General features: G+C 49.9%; 1 protein-coding gene across 1 annotated transcript in view; it reads right to left on the bottom strand.

Moving 5' to 3' along the window:
* Positions 1 to 2,084: 2,084 nt before the first annotated feature.
* Positions 2,085 to 17,307, bottom strand: part of SLC29A4 (solute carrier family 29 member 4) — a 48,344-nt gene continuing 33,121 nt past the window's right edge. The window contains exons 6-11 of the mRNA XM_081169572.1: positions 15,168 to 15,242; positions 7,932 to 8,200; positions 7,421 to 7,562; positions 6,430 to 6,617; positions 5,218 to 5,458; positions 2,085 to 2,356 (exon numbers count right to left, since the gene is read on the bottom strand). Coding sequence (XP_081025698.1) covers positions 2,214 to 2,356; positions 5,218 to 5,458; positions 6,430 to 6,617; positions 7,421 to 7,562; positions 7,932 to 8,200; positions 15,168 to 15,242 — 1,058 coding nt within the window. The 3' untranslated portion in view covers positions 2,085 to 2,213. The remainder of the gene's footprint in view (positions 2,357 to 5,217; positions 5,459 to 6,429; positions 6,618 to 7,420; positions 7,563 to 7,931; positions 8,201 to 15,167; positions 15,243 to 17,307) is intronic.

Raw genomic sequence — 17,307 nt, 5'->3', positions numbered from 1 at the left:
CACACGCACACAAGACTTCACAACGCCCTGCCCTCCTGGAAGAACCTGTTCTGTGGCCCGGCCCGTGGCTCTCATGGGTGCAGGCCACGGAGGGCTGGCTGTGTTGAACAAGAGACACACATAGCTGGGTGCGAGGGGGGACCTGGCAACGGCGTCCAGGCTGCAGCGCTTCAATGAGGGTGTGCCACGCTAACCGGATTAGCAAAACCGGTGCCACGCCGAGTGCAGAAATGAGGCCGACAGCGGGACTTTGGGGGCCAGGGAGAGGGGTGGTTGCACATGTGGGAGAAAGAGACAAAAACAGACCTTTGGCAGAAGACACAGAAATGTGGGAGCCTAGTGGACGAAACGGCTGCCAAACAGCCGAGGGGAGGATACAGCTTGAGGGCGGGAGGGAAGGGGTGCTTCCCCTCCGGCACCCTTCCCCACCCGCCATTTTCCTCTCCACATCATATCCGAGCAACCCTCCCCGTGCACACACACCCCTTTTTCCGTCTGCAGCTATTGGGAGGGGTTTCCCCAGATGTCCAAGACAATTGCTGAAGGCAATCTGCATCTTGGACATTCTCGGTGCGAAAAGCAAGCCGCTATTAGCAGCTATCTGGCTTCAGAGAGGCTGTCCGCCATCACGATGGCACTGCACCCAGAGATACAGGTTTGGTGCTTCTACAAAGCGAGGAGATCCATCCTGACTTGTGAAGAGATACATCTCGTCCATCTCTGCTTCAGGCAAGCTCATTTTGGAGACAGCCCAATGGAGAGGGGTCTGCAACTAGGACAGAAGAGGCCTTGGGAATAAAACTGTCCACCTGGGTGCAGGATCAGAAGGTTTTTGGGGTTTAGCTGGTTTGCTTCCTCAATAAAAAGGCATGGCGGAGATACAGAACCACTAGCTTGCTTCTCCCATCCTTTAATACTTTGGAGTAAAGATTCCTAAAACTCTTATGACCAGATAATTTATCCATGTGGCCTTTCTGGCCCCCGAGAGATAACAGCCAATTTATACTTCCGGCAGGGCAGTCTCTGCTTTAGAAACTTGTGGAGGTGGGAAATCTCCTGTTTGAATTCTCAGTTTTCACATAACTGCCCTGCACTTAGAAAGGTAGCAAGTAAGGCCTTTTTTCACCCAGAACTCCCTGGAACTCAGTTCCAGCCCCTCTTGGGTTGGCATCATTGCCATTCTAAGAGAACAAGGGTGAGTTCCAGCACTTCTTTTTCTAGAAAAATTGCACCGGTAGCAAGTCAGGGAGAAGACCTGGCTAGGCCCTTCAACATGCTAGCTTTCTGTGTGAAGGGAGCTGTTGATTCTGAACTGAATATTTTTCAAATTAAAAAAAAAAACGCTCCCCTGCAGCCTTGCGCAGTGTGAGCCAGACAAAGCCAAACCACACACTTACTCTCCTCTGCAACGTAAAAGCACTGCGCCTATTTTAATTTCGATTGGACAAGTCTCACGACAGGACAAAATTTACGACGACGGGACCAATCGGCTTCAGGGAGGAAAGGCTGGTGTGTGAACAAGCTGTCTCGGGGTTCCTGCCTCCACCCCAGTCAAAGCCCCCTCCAAAGTCAGGGGGGACAAAGCCATACCCCTCCCCACTTTGGGACAAAGCCAAACCCTTTCTGAACCCCTTCCCCACAAATTCACAGAAGCCGGGCCGCCCCCAAGCCCAGCGAGCGGCAGCACTCGTCAGGGGTCCTACCTCTCAAGGGTGGCAGGAGAACTTGCATCGGGGTGGGAGGTGTTCCACCTACCCCTGAGGAAAGGGGCCAGATGGGAGCAGGGATCTGGCCCCTGGGGGAATTATCCTGCACCGAACAGTAAGAGCTGATTGACACTGGAATGGAGTTCCTCAGAAGGCAGTGGACTCTGTTTCTGTGGAGGTTTTCTTTTGGATGGCCGCTTGTCAGGGACTCTTCAGTTCCAGCTCCTGCACTGTAGGGGGTTGGGATGGATGACCCCTGACGGTCCCCTCCCAATTCCAAGAAGCCTTGCGGAGGAGAGCTTCCCGCTGCTGGTCCTTCCCCTTCTCAGCCGGAGCGAGGAGGAAGATGGTCGCTTTGCGTTTCCTAACACGGTCCAGCGGTAGCTGCTCCTGCAGAACGGCAGCCTCGTGGGAGACCCCTCCTCTCTCTCTCTCCCCCTCCCCACCTTGCCTGGGACCCTGCCAGTCGGAGGAGGAAGTGGAGGCGGCCCTGGGGGGAACCTCCTCTCAGTACCCTGGCGTGATGGAGCTGTTGTAGGTCTCGGTGCGGAAGCAGGTGCTGTGGGACAGGCTGGTGAGGCTGTAAGCGAAATAGGCCACGGCCGAGCCCAGAGTCAAGCCCGACATGTAGGAGACGGTCATGGTGTTACCTGGGAAGGAGGGAAAGGAGATAAGGAGGGCAAAGGGTTAAACAGGGCAGCACCCCAAGAGTCATCCAGTCCAGCCCTGGGCAATGCAGGAGCCACAGCTAAAATCTCCCTGACGGATGGCCAGCCAAAAAAACGATAAAAATTATTATTACAGTGGTACCTTGGTTCTTGGGATGCGGGTGGCGCTGTGGGTTAAACCACAGAGCCTAGGGCTTGCCGATCAGAAGGTCGGCAGTTCGAATCCCCGCGACGGGGTGAGCTCCCGTTGCTCAGTCCCAGCTCCTGCCAACCTAGCAGTTTGAAAGCACGTCAAAGTGCAAGTAGATAAATAGGTACCACTCCGGCGGGAAGGTAAACGGCATTTCCATGCGCTGCTCTGGTTTGCCAGAAGCGGCTTAGTCATGCTGGCCACCCGACCTGAAAGCTGTAAGCCAAATGTGGACTTGAAAGGAGTAAGAAACAAGATTTGGGCTCCACTTTTAAGTATGGAGGTCTGGCTGGAAGAAACATTATCCCTATCGAGCCAGAGCGTCTCCGAGATCTGGTGTTTAATACTAAGGACTATCAAAAAAACCGGCAGAGAGGAACTGAGAGAGAATTAAGAGCCTCAGACATGAGATCTCCAGGCTGATAGCAGGTTAAGACTGATGGACATTTGTTGGGGATTGAAACCGGGAAAGGGGACGGGGTGGGGTTTGGGGATCCAAAGGGTGCATAATTATAATTCGTCTTTTTCTTTTTATTCTGTTTTGTTATTAGTATGAAAAGTGGGGAATTCGTGGAAGGGAATTTGGGTCGACTTTAGAAAAAGGATTTAAGAATGAGCATTGATGTATAAATTTTGACGTTGTATTTTTTTAAAAAACATTTTTTATTGCATTTTTTCCAGATAAAAATACACAGTCAGATATACAAAGACATAAGAGCATCAAGAAAAGAAAAGAAAGAAAGATGAGTCATTTAAAAAAAAAAATTCAATCTTCTACCGGACTTCCCCACATCTCCCTCACCGTGCATTCTTAACAATAAAAATATCAGCAAATTATAACCTTGTTTCATGCGTTTCTTTTGTACTTTCAGCTAATTGCTTTTTAAGTTTAAATTACTTAATTAATTTACTCCAAAAACCAATATAGTGTTATTTTAAACATTTAAACATTGGACCTTTCATTAATATTGCTTAGTTTCATATATCATCCACTCTCATTGCAAGAGCTAACCTTTCCAAATCATGCAAATTCTTATAATTCATATAACTTATAGAATTTTTGCAGGTAGTCCTTAAATTTTTTCCAGTCCTCCTCCATTGCTTCTTCTCTGGTTTTTTAAAAAATTGAACTAAATATAAAATGGTTAAAAATTGGGGATAAGAACTTGTTGAACTAACAATTTGAATCGGAATATAAGAAGGGGAGGTGTGGGGAAGTCAGGGAAATATGTTATAGAAAATAAGGATTGTAAACTGTATATTTTTTTTTTGTTTTTTTGTTTTTGGTTTTTTTTGGAAAATTCTCAATAAATATCTATTAAAAAAAAGAAGAAGCTGTAAGCCGGCTCCCTCAGCCAATAAAGCGAGATGAGCGCCGGTGCAATGGGACCCCGGTGCGAATCTTCCCTTTGTGGCTACTCAGGCCCAGACAGAGGGGGGGGGCCATATGGGCCACTCGGCCCTGACCTCCGATTCCAAAAGGGGCCTCGGTCAGCATATTCACAATCGCCGGAGATGCACGGGGGAGAACACGGAGGCACAAAGGAGGCGGCAGCAGTGGGCAGGTTCCTTGGGGCCCTGGCTGGCAGCGCGAGAGAAAAGCTCCCCCAGCGTCCAGGGCAGGGCCTGCGATTGGCTCCGCAGAGGAGCGCAGAATGGGCGCTGGGTGTTTGGAGGTGACCAAGGCCCCAGCAGCCAGGGCGCCGCGAACGTGATGGTGGACCATGTTTTTCATGCTGTTAAAAGTTGGTGAGTTTTTGTTTGAAATCTTGTTTGCCAAAAATTAAAACCACATGTACCTTAAAGATAAGTGTGTTGGCTTTCTTATCGCTAATTTTAAAAAAAAAAATTGTGAAAAATTGATGAAGATGTGGCCATTTGTTTAAAATTTTGTTGACTAGGCCAGGAATATTGCCTACACCCGAGGAGTACCATATTTTTCGCTCTATAAGACGCACTTTCCCCCTCCTAAAAAGTAAGGAGAAATGTGTCTGTGTCTTATGGAGCGAATGCAGGCTGCGCTGCTTTCGCTGACGCCAGGAGAGCAAGACGGATCGATCCCTCTTGCTCTCCTGGCTTCAGGGATAGCAGCTTTCCCTCTCTGCGCAGCGCCCCTTCAGCGAAGCAGGAGGAGAAATGGAGCCCCTTCCGTTTCTCCTCCCGCTTTGCTGGAGAGGCGCTGAGCAGAGAGGGAGAGAACATTTTTTCCCTTGCTCTCCTCCTCTAAAACTAGGTGCGTCTCCGGTGCATCTTATAGAGCAAAAACTACGGTACGTAGAATTCAAGAATTTGCAGAAAAGAAAGCTAGGAAAGCATTTTTAAATGTAAATACATAAAATAATCCTTTTCCCTGTGTATTTTTAGAAAGCACTATTGTATATCTCTATTTTCCATTTTGTCTTTATATGCAGATACGGTTCAAGCCTTGAAATAAAATTATTTGTCAGCATAACTTTTGTGAAAATTATTTATATACTTACTTATTTATAAGACTTCAGTTATCCCCATGCTTAAAAAAGGGGGGGGGGCACATTATCTACCTGGCCCGGGCCTCTGCCTGGCTCTGCAAGGCCCTGCGGATACTCTGTCAGCCCCTTCCTCCACGATGACCCCCCTGCAGGGCAGGGCAGCAGGCTCCCCCCCCCCCGCTTACCTGCCAGCTCACGCTGCTCGGGGCTCACTTTGCCTGCTGCCAGGATCATGGGCACGCTGCCAAAGTAGCCGTTGGTGATGCCCATCAGGAGGGAGAAGATGCAGGGCCAGGCCGGGTGGCCGAAGGTGGGCTTCCCGCTGGGGTAGACGCACATGATGAAGAGCGGGATGAAGACGACCCTCAGGCAGGAATAGATGAGGAGGTGTGTGCCCCTCCAGTCGTAAGGCAAGGCAGCCAGGATCTGGAAGGGCAAAGAGGAAGGTGGCATATTAAGCAGTTGGCCCCTTCCCTTTCTCGCCCCGATCTGGCCACAGTGATCCACACGACGGTCACCTCCAGGCTTGACTACTGTAACTCGCTCTACGTGGGGCTGCCCTTGAGACTGACCCAGAAACTCCAGCGGGTGCAGAATGCTGCGGCGAGACTCCTTACGGGGTCCTTGTCACGGGATCACATTCACCCGGTACTATACCAGCTGCACTGGCTCCCAGTAGAGTACAGGGTCAGGCTTAAGGTGCTGGTTTTGACCTTTAAAGCCCTATACGACCTAGGACCCTCGTACCTATGGGACCGCCTCTCCTGGTATGCCCCGTGGAGGATCTTGCGGTCCACAAATGACAACATTTTGGAGGTCCCAGGTCGCAAGGTGGTTAGATTGGTCTCAGCTAGAGTCAGGGACCTTTCAGTACTGGCCCTGACTTGGTGGAACGCTCTGTCACAAGAGACCAGGGCCCTGCGGGACTTGACATCTTTCTGCAGGGCCTGCAAGACAGAGCTGTTCCGCCTGGCCTTTGGTTTGGACTCACTCTGACCCTTAGGTTTCCCTCCCCTTACGATTTTGATCTATGGGCTACTTTAAAAATGAGGCTGCATTTTAAATTGCATTTTAACCTGTATTTTAAAATGGGTTTTTTTCTATTATGTTTTTACTTGGAGAAAAAGGTGGCGCATGAATGGAGTAAATAAATCAGGCATAGGCAAACTCTGGCCCTCCAGATGTTTGGGACTACAATTCCCATCATCCCTAGCTAACAGGACCAGTGGTCAGGGATGATGGGAACTGTAGTCCCAAACATCTGGAGGGCCAGAGTTTGCTTATGCCTGATTTATTTACTAATGTTTGCTAATGTCTGGAATAAATTAACTCAAAATCCCTCTTCTCAGTGGGGCTCTGGGTACCTACTTCAGATGGGGGGGGCAGCCAGTTCCTACCTTGCCCACAAAGTCGGAGAGGTTGAAGATGGCCATGATGAGAATGGGAAGCCACTCCCCGAGGGTGCAGTTCCGGATTTCTGACTCCAGTCCGGGGAAGAGGCACAGCGTGATGAAGTACGTCATGGCGATGGAGAGCATGTATGCCCAGATGACTCTCGAGACGATGTATCGGTGGAGCATCATGTCTGCAAAGGAGGGGCGGCAAAGGAGATGGGGGTCGCGGTGTGACTGGGACTGGGGAGTTTGCATCCTTTTTACAAAGGGGCAGACAGGGGTTTCCACAGCAGGGAACAACATCGTGGGGAAAGGCCAGGCAGCGGCTGAACCCACAAAAGTCTTGGGCACCTTTCTCCCCAGGAGGGATCCAGTGGCGTAGCGTGGGGGGTGCAGGGGGGGCAGCCGCACAGGGCGCAACATCTGGGGGTTAGGGTTAGGGGGCGCAAATCCACGGGTTAGGGGGCGCAAATTACTTGCCTTGCCCCGGGTGCTGACAACCCACGCTACGCCACTGGAGGGATCAGAGGCGTAGCAAGGTCAGGTGGTACCTGGTGCAATATTTTTTTTGTGTCACCCCCCCCCCCCATTGCAATTTTGGGGAACGTTGCCCAGAGTTATTGTTGAACTTTTTTCAGTTGAGCTTTTTTTAGGGAAGGTTACCCAGCGCTGCCCACCAAGCAAGAAAATCCAACTGCCGATCATATAAAACTGCCTGCCGGGGATGCGAGAGCCTCCCATGGGGGGGGGGGTACAAACACTGTCTGCCGGGGGGGTGCCAGACTGATCGCTGGGCATATTTGCACTATCAGCGGACGTATTTTCGCGCCAACAACTGGGCCAATCCCCAAAATCTGCCCGGCGGGAGTGCGAGCACCGCCACGCCGATCCGCCCGGGGAGATTTTGTCACACACCCCCAGGCCTGACACCCGGGGTGGACCGCACCCCCACACACCCCTTGCGACGCCCCTGGGAGGGACCCCTCGCCCTTACCTCTGAAGCTGGGCCAGCTCCTCTGAAATTTGGCCCGAGGGACGTCAAATCTCACATAGGTGCCTCCGCCGCCGCCAGCCAGCTCCCCCTCCTGTCCAAAGGCTTCTGGGGGGGAGGCCTCTTGCCCGACCGGCCGGTTCTCCTGAGAGAGCAAAAGAGGAGGAAACAACCAGCCTCCGCACCGGTCAGGCTGCAGGGAATCTGACCCCCCCCTCCCTCACGGCTTACCAAGGTCTTTAATTCAATATTCACAGAGAGAGAGAGACGTAGAAATGATTAGGTGGAAGATAATCATACCATGGACAAAATTTCCTTATTGTGGCCAGATTATTCTGTCGCTCGATATCATATACGCGCTGTCTATTTAAATTATTTGCTCAAGACACGGCTGCTTTAAAATTAAAAACAACAATAATCTGAATTTTCAGATGCGATAGAGAAAAAGTGGTTCCATCCTGACACCCCCTGCCCAACACGTGGGCTCACTTTGCACGGGGAAGGGGCCACTTACAAATCGGATGTCTTCGGCCGTGACGTCGTGGTGGACCCTGTACCCGGAGCCGTGGACCCCAGCCCCCCTGCACTCGGGGCCCCCCCTGTCCCGAGAGCGGGCCGTGTAGTACTTCACAAAGTGCGTCCGCTTCACCAGGAGGTGGAGGATGAAGCAGAGGAGCTCAAGGGTGATGGAGATGAAGAAGAAGATGATGGTGTTCTCCTTCTCGTCCGACAGGAGGAGTTTGGTGAAGATGCGGCTCAGCGAAATGATGACCCCGGCGGTGCCTGAGGAAGCGAGAGCAGAAAAGCGGGCGGTTATTATTATTGCTGTTACTAAATGCATATACCGCCCTATACCCTCAGGTCTCACAGGATAAAGTTACAATATAAAAACACAAATACAGTGGTACCTCTGGTTGTGTACAGGATCTGTTCCGGAGGCCCATTCGCAACCTGAAAATAACGCAACCCGCGGGTCACGATTTGCTGCTTCTGCGCATGCGCGTGATGTCATTTTGTGTGTCTGCGCATGCGCAAGCGATGAAACCTAGAAGTAACCCTTTCCGGTACTTCCTGGTCACCGCAGGACACAACCTGAAAACGCGCAACCTGAAGCAAATGTAACATGAGGTATGACTGTACAGTAGACCCTTGGGTTACGTTTCGCAACTTTGGGTTGCGAAAGCGGCAAACCCGGCGCCTCTGGATACAGATTTTTCAGGGTGCGCACAGGCCCCCGGAAAAAATTAAATTCGTATCCAGAGAGTCCACTGCACACAATGAAAATAAAAACAGAAACAACCGAAGAACACCCAGACCCCGATTACTGCAAAGCAGGGGGTGGGACTAGATGACCCTCAGGGTCCCTTCCAACTCCACAGTGTGGGACGTAATCCGCTGGTGCAGTCAAATGCAACATTCCTCATTTCCCTAGAGTTGGCACAGGCAGGGGGACGTCCAGTCAGGGTAACTTCCTGGAGCATCTCCCCCCTGCATGTGACCTGGGAGATGGGCTGACTCCATAAAGAGCCAAGTCATGCAGCCAGCTTCTCATTCTGTTTTGTCTTTCTATTGTCTTGCTCTGTCTTTTGCTGCCAGGCTGCCCTCCTGCAGCCATTTTGTTATTTCAACATAATTTCGCTGTCTGCTTGCTCTCGGCCGGCAGCACCTGAGTTCAGTCTCCATATGAGATCAACTCACAGTTTCTTTGTGTAACTACCAAGCACAGTGGTACCTCGGGTTACAGACGCTTCAGGTTACAGACTCTGCTAACCCAGAAATAGTACCTCGGGTTAAGAACTTTGCTTCAGGATGAGAACAGAAATCGCGCGGCGGCAGCGGGAGGCCCCATTAGCTAAAGTGGTGCTTCAGGTTAAGAACAGTTTCAGGTTAAGAACAGACCTACAGAATGAATAATAATAATAATAATAATAATAATAAATTTTTATTTATACCCCGCCCTCCCCACCCAAGGCCGGGCTCAGAGCGGCTTACAAGCAATAATAAAAACAAGATGAATGATTACAACTTAAAAACAAAAATAAAATACAACATTAAAATAATGGAACATTAAAATATTAAAATGTAGCCTCATCGCAGGAGGAGAGGGAAAAGAAAAAAGAAAGAGAGGGAGGGAGGGAATCAAATTGGCTCCAAGCCAAAGGCCAGGCGGAACAACTCTGTCTTACAGGCCCTGCGGAAAGAAATCAGATCCCGCAGGGCCCTGGTCTCATGAGGCAGAGCGTTCCACCAGGCTGGAGCCAGTGTTGAAAAGGCCCTGGCTCTGGTTGAGGCTAATCTGACTTCCTTAGGGCCCAGGACCTCAAAGTGTTGCTATTTATGGATCTTAAGGTCCTCTGTGGGGCATACCGGGAGAGGCGGTCCCGTAGGTACGAGGGTCCTAGGCCGTGAAAGGCTTTAAAGGTCAAAAGCAGCACCTTAAATCTGACCCTGTACTCTACCGGGAGCCAGTGCAGCTGGAAAAGCACTGGGTGAATATGCTCCCATGGCAGAGACCCCGTGAGGAGCCTCGCTGCAGCATTCTGCACTCGCTGGAGTTTCTGGGACAGCTTCAAGGGCAGCCCCACGTAGAGTGAATTACAGTAGTCAAGCCTGGAGATGACCGTCGCATGGATCACTGTGGCCAGGTCGGGATGGGAAAGGTAAGGGACCAACTGCTTGATGCAGAATTAAGTTCTTAACCCAAGGTACCACTGTAAATTCTGCCTTTCAGGGATCAAATCGTGAACTAAAATGTGAGTAAACTTTTTGTCACTTTACAGTGGGGCCTCCAGTTACAAACTTAATCCCTTCCAGAGGTCCGTTCTTGAGTGGAAACTGCTCATAACTTGAGGCACGCTTTCGCTAATGGTGCCTCCCGCTGCTGGCACTGGCGAATGACTTCTACTCGCACCCCGGGGCAAAGTTCGCAACCGTGAGCATCTACTGAACAACTTGTTGCTGAACAACTCCAGGCACGCCTGGAAGAAGCGGACCATTTGGATCCCTTCCAATCGGGATTCAGGCCTCATCACGGGACTGAAACCGCCTTGGTCGCACTAGTTGATGATCTCCGGCGGGCTAGGGACAAAGGTGAGAGCTGTTTCCTAGTTCTGCTGGATCTCTCAGCGGCGTTTGATACCATCGACCATAACATCCTTCTGGACCGTCTTGAGGGGCTGGGAGCTAGGGGCACTGTCATACAGTGGTTCCGCTCCTTCCTCCTGGGCCGTGTTCAGAAAGTGGTGGTGGGGGATGAGTGTTCAGACCCCTGGGCTCTCACTTGTGGGGTGTCTCAGGGTTCTGTCCTCTCCCCCATGCTTTTCAACATCTACATGCAGCCGCTGGGAGAGATCATCAGGGGGTTTGGGCTGGGTGTTCATCAGTATGCAGATGATACCCAGCTCTACCTCTCTTTCAAATCAGAACCAGTGAAGGCAGTGAAGGTCCTGTGTGAGTGTCTGGAGGCGGTTGGAGGATGGATGGCGGCAAACAGATTGAGATTGAATCCTGACAAGACAGAAGTACTGTTTCTGGGGGACAGGAGGCGGGCAGGTGTGGGGGATTCCCTGGTCCTGAATGGGGTAACCCTGCCCCTGAAGGACCAGGTGCGCAGCCTGGGAGTCATTTTGGACTCACAGCTGTCCATGGAGGTACAGGTCAATTCTGTGTCCAGGGCAGCCGTCTACCAGCTCCATCTGGTACGTAGGCTGAGACCCTATCTGCCCGCGGACTGCCTCGCCAGAGTGGTGCATGCTCTGGTTATCTCCCGCTTGGACTACTGCAATGCGCTCTACGGGGGGGCTACCTTTGAAGGTGACCCGGAAACTACAAGTAATCCAGAATGCAGCAGCCAGACTGGTGACTGGGAATGGCCGCCAAGACCATATAACACCGGTCTTGAAAGACCTGCATTGGCTCCCCGTACATTTCCGAGCACAATTCAAAGTGTTGGTGCTGACCTTTAAAGCCCTAAACGGCCTCGGTCCAGTATACCTGAAGCAGCGTCTCCACCTCCATCGTTCTACCCGGACACTGAGGTCCAGCTCTGAGGGCCTTCTGGCGGTTCCCTCCCTGCGAAAAGCCAAGTTACAGGGAACCAGGCAGAGGGCCTTCTTGGCAGTGGCGCCCGCCCTGTGGAACGCCCTCCCATCAGATGTCAAAGAGAACAACAACTACCAGACCTTTAGAAGACATCTGAAGGCAGCCCTGTTTAGGGAAGCTTTTAATGTTTGATGTATCATAGTATTTTAATATTCTTTTGGAAGCCGCCCAGAGTGGCTGGGGAAACCCAGCCAGATGGGCGGGGTATAAATAATAAATTATTATTATTATTATTATTATTATTATTATTATTATTATTATTATTATTTCCAGCTTAGTGGAGCTCGTAACCTGCAGCGTTCACAAGGAGGATGGTACATAAGACGAGCTTCCACTGTACTCAGAAAGACTCCCATGTCCTTATTCTTTTAAGTGGGATTAAAGGGGACACCGGGGAATAATATTATCTAAGAGATTCAAACAAATCTTCACACTAGCTTCCAGCTATATTGAGGGGAATCTGCTCTGCTACATCACTTACTAACGTGAGTGAAGGAAGGATAATACTTATTTAAGATAACCTTTTTTTACTATCCTTAACTTTCCCACACACAGTTCTACAAAGAAGGGGGAAGGAGGTAGGGAATACAGCAAGGGGACCCCAGCAAGCCAGATGCAACCCTGAGCCTCATCTGTGCTGCAGAAACCTCCGACTTTAAGACTTCAATATGGTCGCATCTTGCACAGGGGTTACGTTCCAAAGATATTATTATTATTATTACATGCATGTGCAAAAACACTTGTATTTGGCCTCTGTACTAGCATCCTTGGGACGCGGGTGGCTCTGTGGTCTAAACCACAGAGCCTAGGGCTTGCTGATCAGAAGGTCGGTGGTTCAAATCCCCGCGACGGGGTGAGCTCCCGTTGCTCGGTCCCTGCTCCTGCCAACCTAGCAGTTCGAAAGCATGTCAAAGTGCAAGTAGATAAATAGGTACCACTCCAGCGGGAAGGTAAACGGCGTTTCCGTGCGCTGCTCTGGTTCGCCAGAAGTGGCTTAGTCATGCTGGCCACATGACCTGGAAAAACTGTCTGTGGACAAACACCAGCTCCCTTGGCCAGTAAAGCGAGATGAGCGCCGCAATCCCAGAGTCGGTCACGACTGGACCTAATGGTCAGGGGCTTCTTTAACTTTACCTTTGCTAGCATCCTTACCTTTAATAATAATAATAATACCACACCTTTTTCCCTGGCAGGGACTCAAAGTAGCTCAAAGATAAGACAAAAACAGCCAAAAACATGGGGGGGACCAGACCCGCAATCATTTAAAATAATTAAACATTAATACAATCTCCCAGTGTCTGAATTGATCTATTAAAATAGCACAGCACCAGGGCTTTCCTGAAAGCAGTCAGTTCCCCAAAAGCAGTTGGAACAATATGGTCTTCACCTGCTGGCAGAAGGATGGCAAGAGCCAGTCTGGCTTCCCTAGGCAGGGAGTTCCAAAGTTGCCTGGGAGGAGCCACCACCAAGGAGGCCCTCTCCCGCCACCCCACCAAGTGGTCCTCTGAGGGTGTCGGGTGCATGACAGAAGATAGTCCTTCTCAGGGTTTCTCAAACTTGGTCTCCAGTTGATTTGGGGTTACAATTCCCATCATCCCTGAGCACTGGTCCTGCTAGCTAGGAATGATGGGAGTTGTAGTCCAAAAACAGCTGGAGGGTCAAGTTTGGGAAACCCTGGTCTTTCTGATAGCCTGGACATAAGCAGCGCAGAGCTTTATAGGCGACAGCCAGCATTTTGAATTGTGCCTGGAAACAGACCAGTATTCTATTCCATTTACAAATTAGAAAATGCCTCAAAGCCAGGAACGTCCTCTTCCCAATCTGCTGGGTTTGCCTTATTTAACTGCAGCCCCAGAATCTAGATTTCTTTGGGGCCAAAATTTGGGTCAGCTGGGCTCAGAGGTTGACTCTTCTGCCGCAGGGCTGTGACGCTCTCAAGAACCAGCCCCGTAAGACGACCTCCCTCGCGAGACAGAGAAACGGCAGGTTTCCTAGCAGCCTGCTGCAGAAATCTAACAACCTTCCCCTCTTCTCCGGAGTTTCAGTTGATTAATCTTCCAGCTCAAGCTCATTATTAGTCAGATTAATATTGCACTACTGAGGAGCATTTACTGCCCACGGAAATCAATGGCAGCTCCAGCAGCAGCTTCTCTGTATGAGAGAAATCTAGGAATCTACAGTCACATACCTACAGAAGTGCAGCAGAGGAAAATACCAATTCCTTCTCCTCTAGTAACTCATTGTTCATGGTAAGAAGAGCACTTACCATTCTAGTTCCTCCCTGGGGGAAGGCATTTGCCCCACACAAAAAGCAGGGAAGTTTTGAGTGTGTGAAGTTGTATTGTGTTTTTACTGTTTGTTGTCGTTGTTGGGAGCCGCCCAGAGTGGCTGGGGAAACCCAGTTGAATGGGTGACATATAAATAAAGTATTATTATTATTATTATTATTATTATTATTATTATTATTATTGGGAGCGAGGAAGAGTGATTTTGATCAGGGAAGGATTTCACCTGCACACAAACACACCTGGGCTGTTTCCCAGCCCTCCCTGCACAATCGTTTTAAGACAGCGGTTCTCCACCTGTGAGTCCCCAGATGTTGTTGGACTACAACTCCCATTATCCCTGAGCTCTGGCCTTGCTAGCTAGGGGTGATGGGAGTTGTAGTCCAACAACATCTGGGGACCCACAGGTTGAGAACCGCTGGTTTAAGAAAAGCATCATCAGGAGATCTCGATATCCAGACACAGAGCTGGTCCTGAGGAAACAGGACTTCAGATCTCCTTCCTCACCTGATGACGGCTGCACGGCTGACATAAGATCACAAGGAGAGGCTCCTGTGTGGGGCCAATGGCTGATCCAGTCCAGCATCCTGATTTCACAGTGGCTGAACAGATCCCATGATCAGGGATGGTGGGCACCTGGAATGGGCACCTGGAGGGCATTGTGTTGGCAGTTTCTCCCCTGGAGTAGCCATGTGTTTACATTCACACACACTATTGAAATAAGTACTTCAAATGATTGCTTGTCATCTCCAACAGTCATCTATTCCAACCCCCTTGCGATGCAGGAATCACAGATAAACAGTCCCTGACAGATGGATTGTTGAATATTGATTCTTGCTTCTTATATACTGTATTGGCCTGGATATAAGCTGCACCCGCAAATAAGCCGCACCTTTAAAATTCAAGGTGGGGGGAGACAGTACCCAAATACAAGCCGCTCCCTTAAAATTGGGTTACAGGCCGAGAATTGCTGCGGTTTGTAGAATTGTAACTCCGAGCCAATTTAAGCCTTTGATCTTGCAAGCCCGCAAAAGTTGCTGTACAATCGCTAACATCGCAAATCGCTATTCAGTTGCTACAATTCCGCAGGCACCCCCACCCGCAAATGGCAGAGGAACAGTCTCGAGCTTGCAAATCAGCAACAAAACATTTTTCTGTTCTGTTTTACCGCACGTCTGTTTCAGCAGCGATATCATAAAAGCCCATTTTTGTAAGGTCGTGAATTTAAGCTGCACTTTAACTTTTCACGGTTGGAATTTTTTTTTGGGGGGGGGGGAGAGAAAAGTGTGGCTTATATTCGGGCCAATATGGTAAATAAGTGAAAGCAACTAAAAATGGGGGTTTGGATTTTGGGCAATACTCACTCTCGCCGGTCATCACCCCCTGGGTGTAGCGCTTTGGTAACATCCCGGTGTAGCCATAAAAGCTGGATTGCTGCACTTAAGAGGAGAGAGACAGACAGACACACAGAAGAAAGGATTAGGATATGATTACCAGATTTTTTTCAATGAATCCGCGGACACTTTTTTTTTTTTTTTTGAAGCTGAGTAGCAACAGGGAGTCAGTAGTGCGGACTGTGAAACATAAATGTGCAGTTTTTTAAAAACTGGGCAACAGCCGCCCGCCCGCAACTCCCGAGCCTCCCCCAATCAGTCAAGACAAAGGGGGAAGGGGGCAGGAGATCTGTACCACCGGACGTCCCCGGTTCTCCATCAGCAGTGGCAGCAGCAGCACAGTTGGCTCTGGCTGGCTTCAGGAGCTGCTCGCTGCCTACTGCTCACTGCAGTGGCAACCGCCAGTTTGCCTCCCAGAAGTCCCCATATGATGTGTCTTGTGTGCAACACATCATATGGGGACTTCCGGCGAGGAAAAATGGTGGGGCCATGGCAGCGAGCAGCTCCTGAAGCCAGCCAGAGCCAACTGCACTACCAGACTGGCTCCGGGCTGCTGAGGCTGCCGCTGCAACGTTTTATGGGGACAGATTTGCAAATCTGGGGACATTCCGGGGACAGATTTGCAAATCCAGGGACTGTCCCCGGGGACGTCTGGTAACCCTAGATTAGGAGCACGGCTATTCTGTCAGCCTTCCCAGCCTAGTGGCTTCCAGCTGTTTTTGGACAGCAATGGCTTGGCCGCCTGGGGCTGATGGGAGCAGAATTCCACAAATCTGGAGGGAACTGAGTTGGAGAAAGCTGCCAGCAAGTTGAAGCTTGAATCCAGACTTATTCCAGAAACGGCTTTCTGGATTCGTTTTGTGACACTTAAATCCTGCCTTTGATCTGGGCTGTGTCTACAGGAAGTAGAGGAAGTAGATCATTAAGCAAACAGTCTGTGAGCACCTAGAAAGGAATGCTGTGATCACCAATAGTCAGCATGGATTTCTGAAAAATAAGTCATGTCAGACTAACCTGATCTCATTTTTTGACAGAATTACAAGCCTGGTAGATGAAGGGAACTCAGTGGATATAGCCTACCTTGATTTCAGTAAGGCATTTGACAAGGTGCCCCATGATATTCTTGTAAAGAAGCTGGTAAAATGTGGTCTTGACTCTGCTACCACTCAGTGGATTTGTAACTGGCTGACTGACCGAACCCAAAGGGTGCTCATCAATGGTTCCTCTTCATCCTGGAGAAGAGTGACTAGTGGGGTGCCACAGGGTTCTGTCTTGGGCCCGGTCTTATTTAACATCTTTATCAACGACTTGGATGATGGACTCAAGGGCATCCTGATCAAATTTGCAGATGACACCAAACTGGGAGGGGTGGCTAACACCCCAGAGGACAGGATCACACTTCAAAACGACCTTGACAGATTAGAGAACTGGGCCAAAACAAACAAGATGAATTTTAACAGGGAGAAATGTAAAGTATTGCACTTGGGCAAAAAAAATGAGAGGCACAAATACAAGATGGGTGACACCTGGCTTGAGAGCAATACATGTGAAAAGGATCTAGGAGTCTTGGTTGACCACAAACTTGACATGAGCCAACAGTGTGACGCGGCAGCTAAAAAAGCCAATGCAATTCTGGGCTGCATCAATAGGAGTATAGCATCTAGATCAAGGGAAGTAATAGTGCCACTGTATTCTGCTCTGGTCAGACCACACCTGGAGTACTGTGTCCAGTTCTGGGCACCACAATTCAAGAAGGACACTGACAAACTGGAACGTGTCCAGAGGAGGGCAACCAAAATGGTCAAAGGCCTGGAAACGATGCCTTATGAGGAACGGCTAAGGGAGCTGGGCATGTTTAGCCTGGAGAAGAGGAGGTTAAGGGGTGATATGATAGCCATGTTCAAATATATAAAAGGATGTCACATAGAGGAGGGAGAAAGGTTGTTTTCTGCTGCTCCAGAGAAGCGGACACGGAGCAATGGATCCAAACTACAAGAAAGAAGATTCCACCTAAACATTAGGAAGAACTTCCTGACAGTAAGAGCTGTTCGACAGTGGAATTTGCTGCCAAGGAGTGTGGTGGAGTCTCCTACTTTGGAGGTCTTTAAGC

This window comes from Podarcis bocagei (genome assembly GCF_964188305.1).
Source record: "Podarcis bocagei genome assembly, chromosome: 14".
NCBI classification, from domain to species: domain Eukaryota; kingdom Metazoa; phylum Chordata; class Lepidosauria; order Squamata; family Lacertidae; genus Podarcis; species Podarcis bocagei.
The sequence above is the reverse complement of the archived record's forward strand: the minus strand, read 5'-3'. Positions and strand labels throughout refer to the sequence as shown.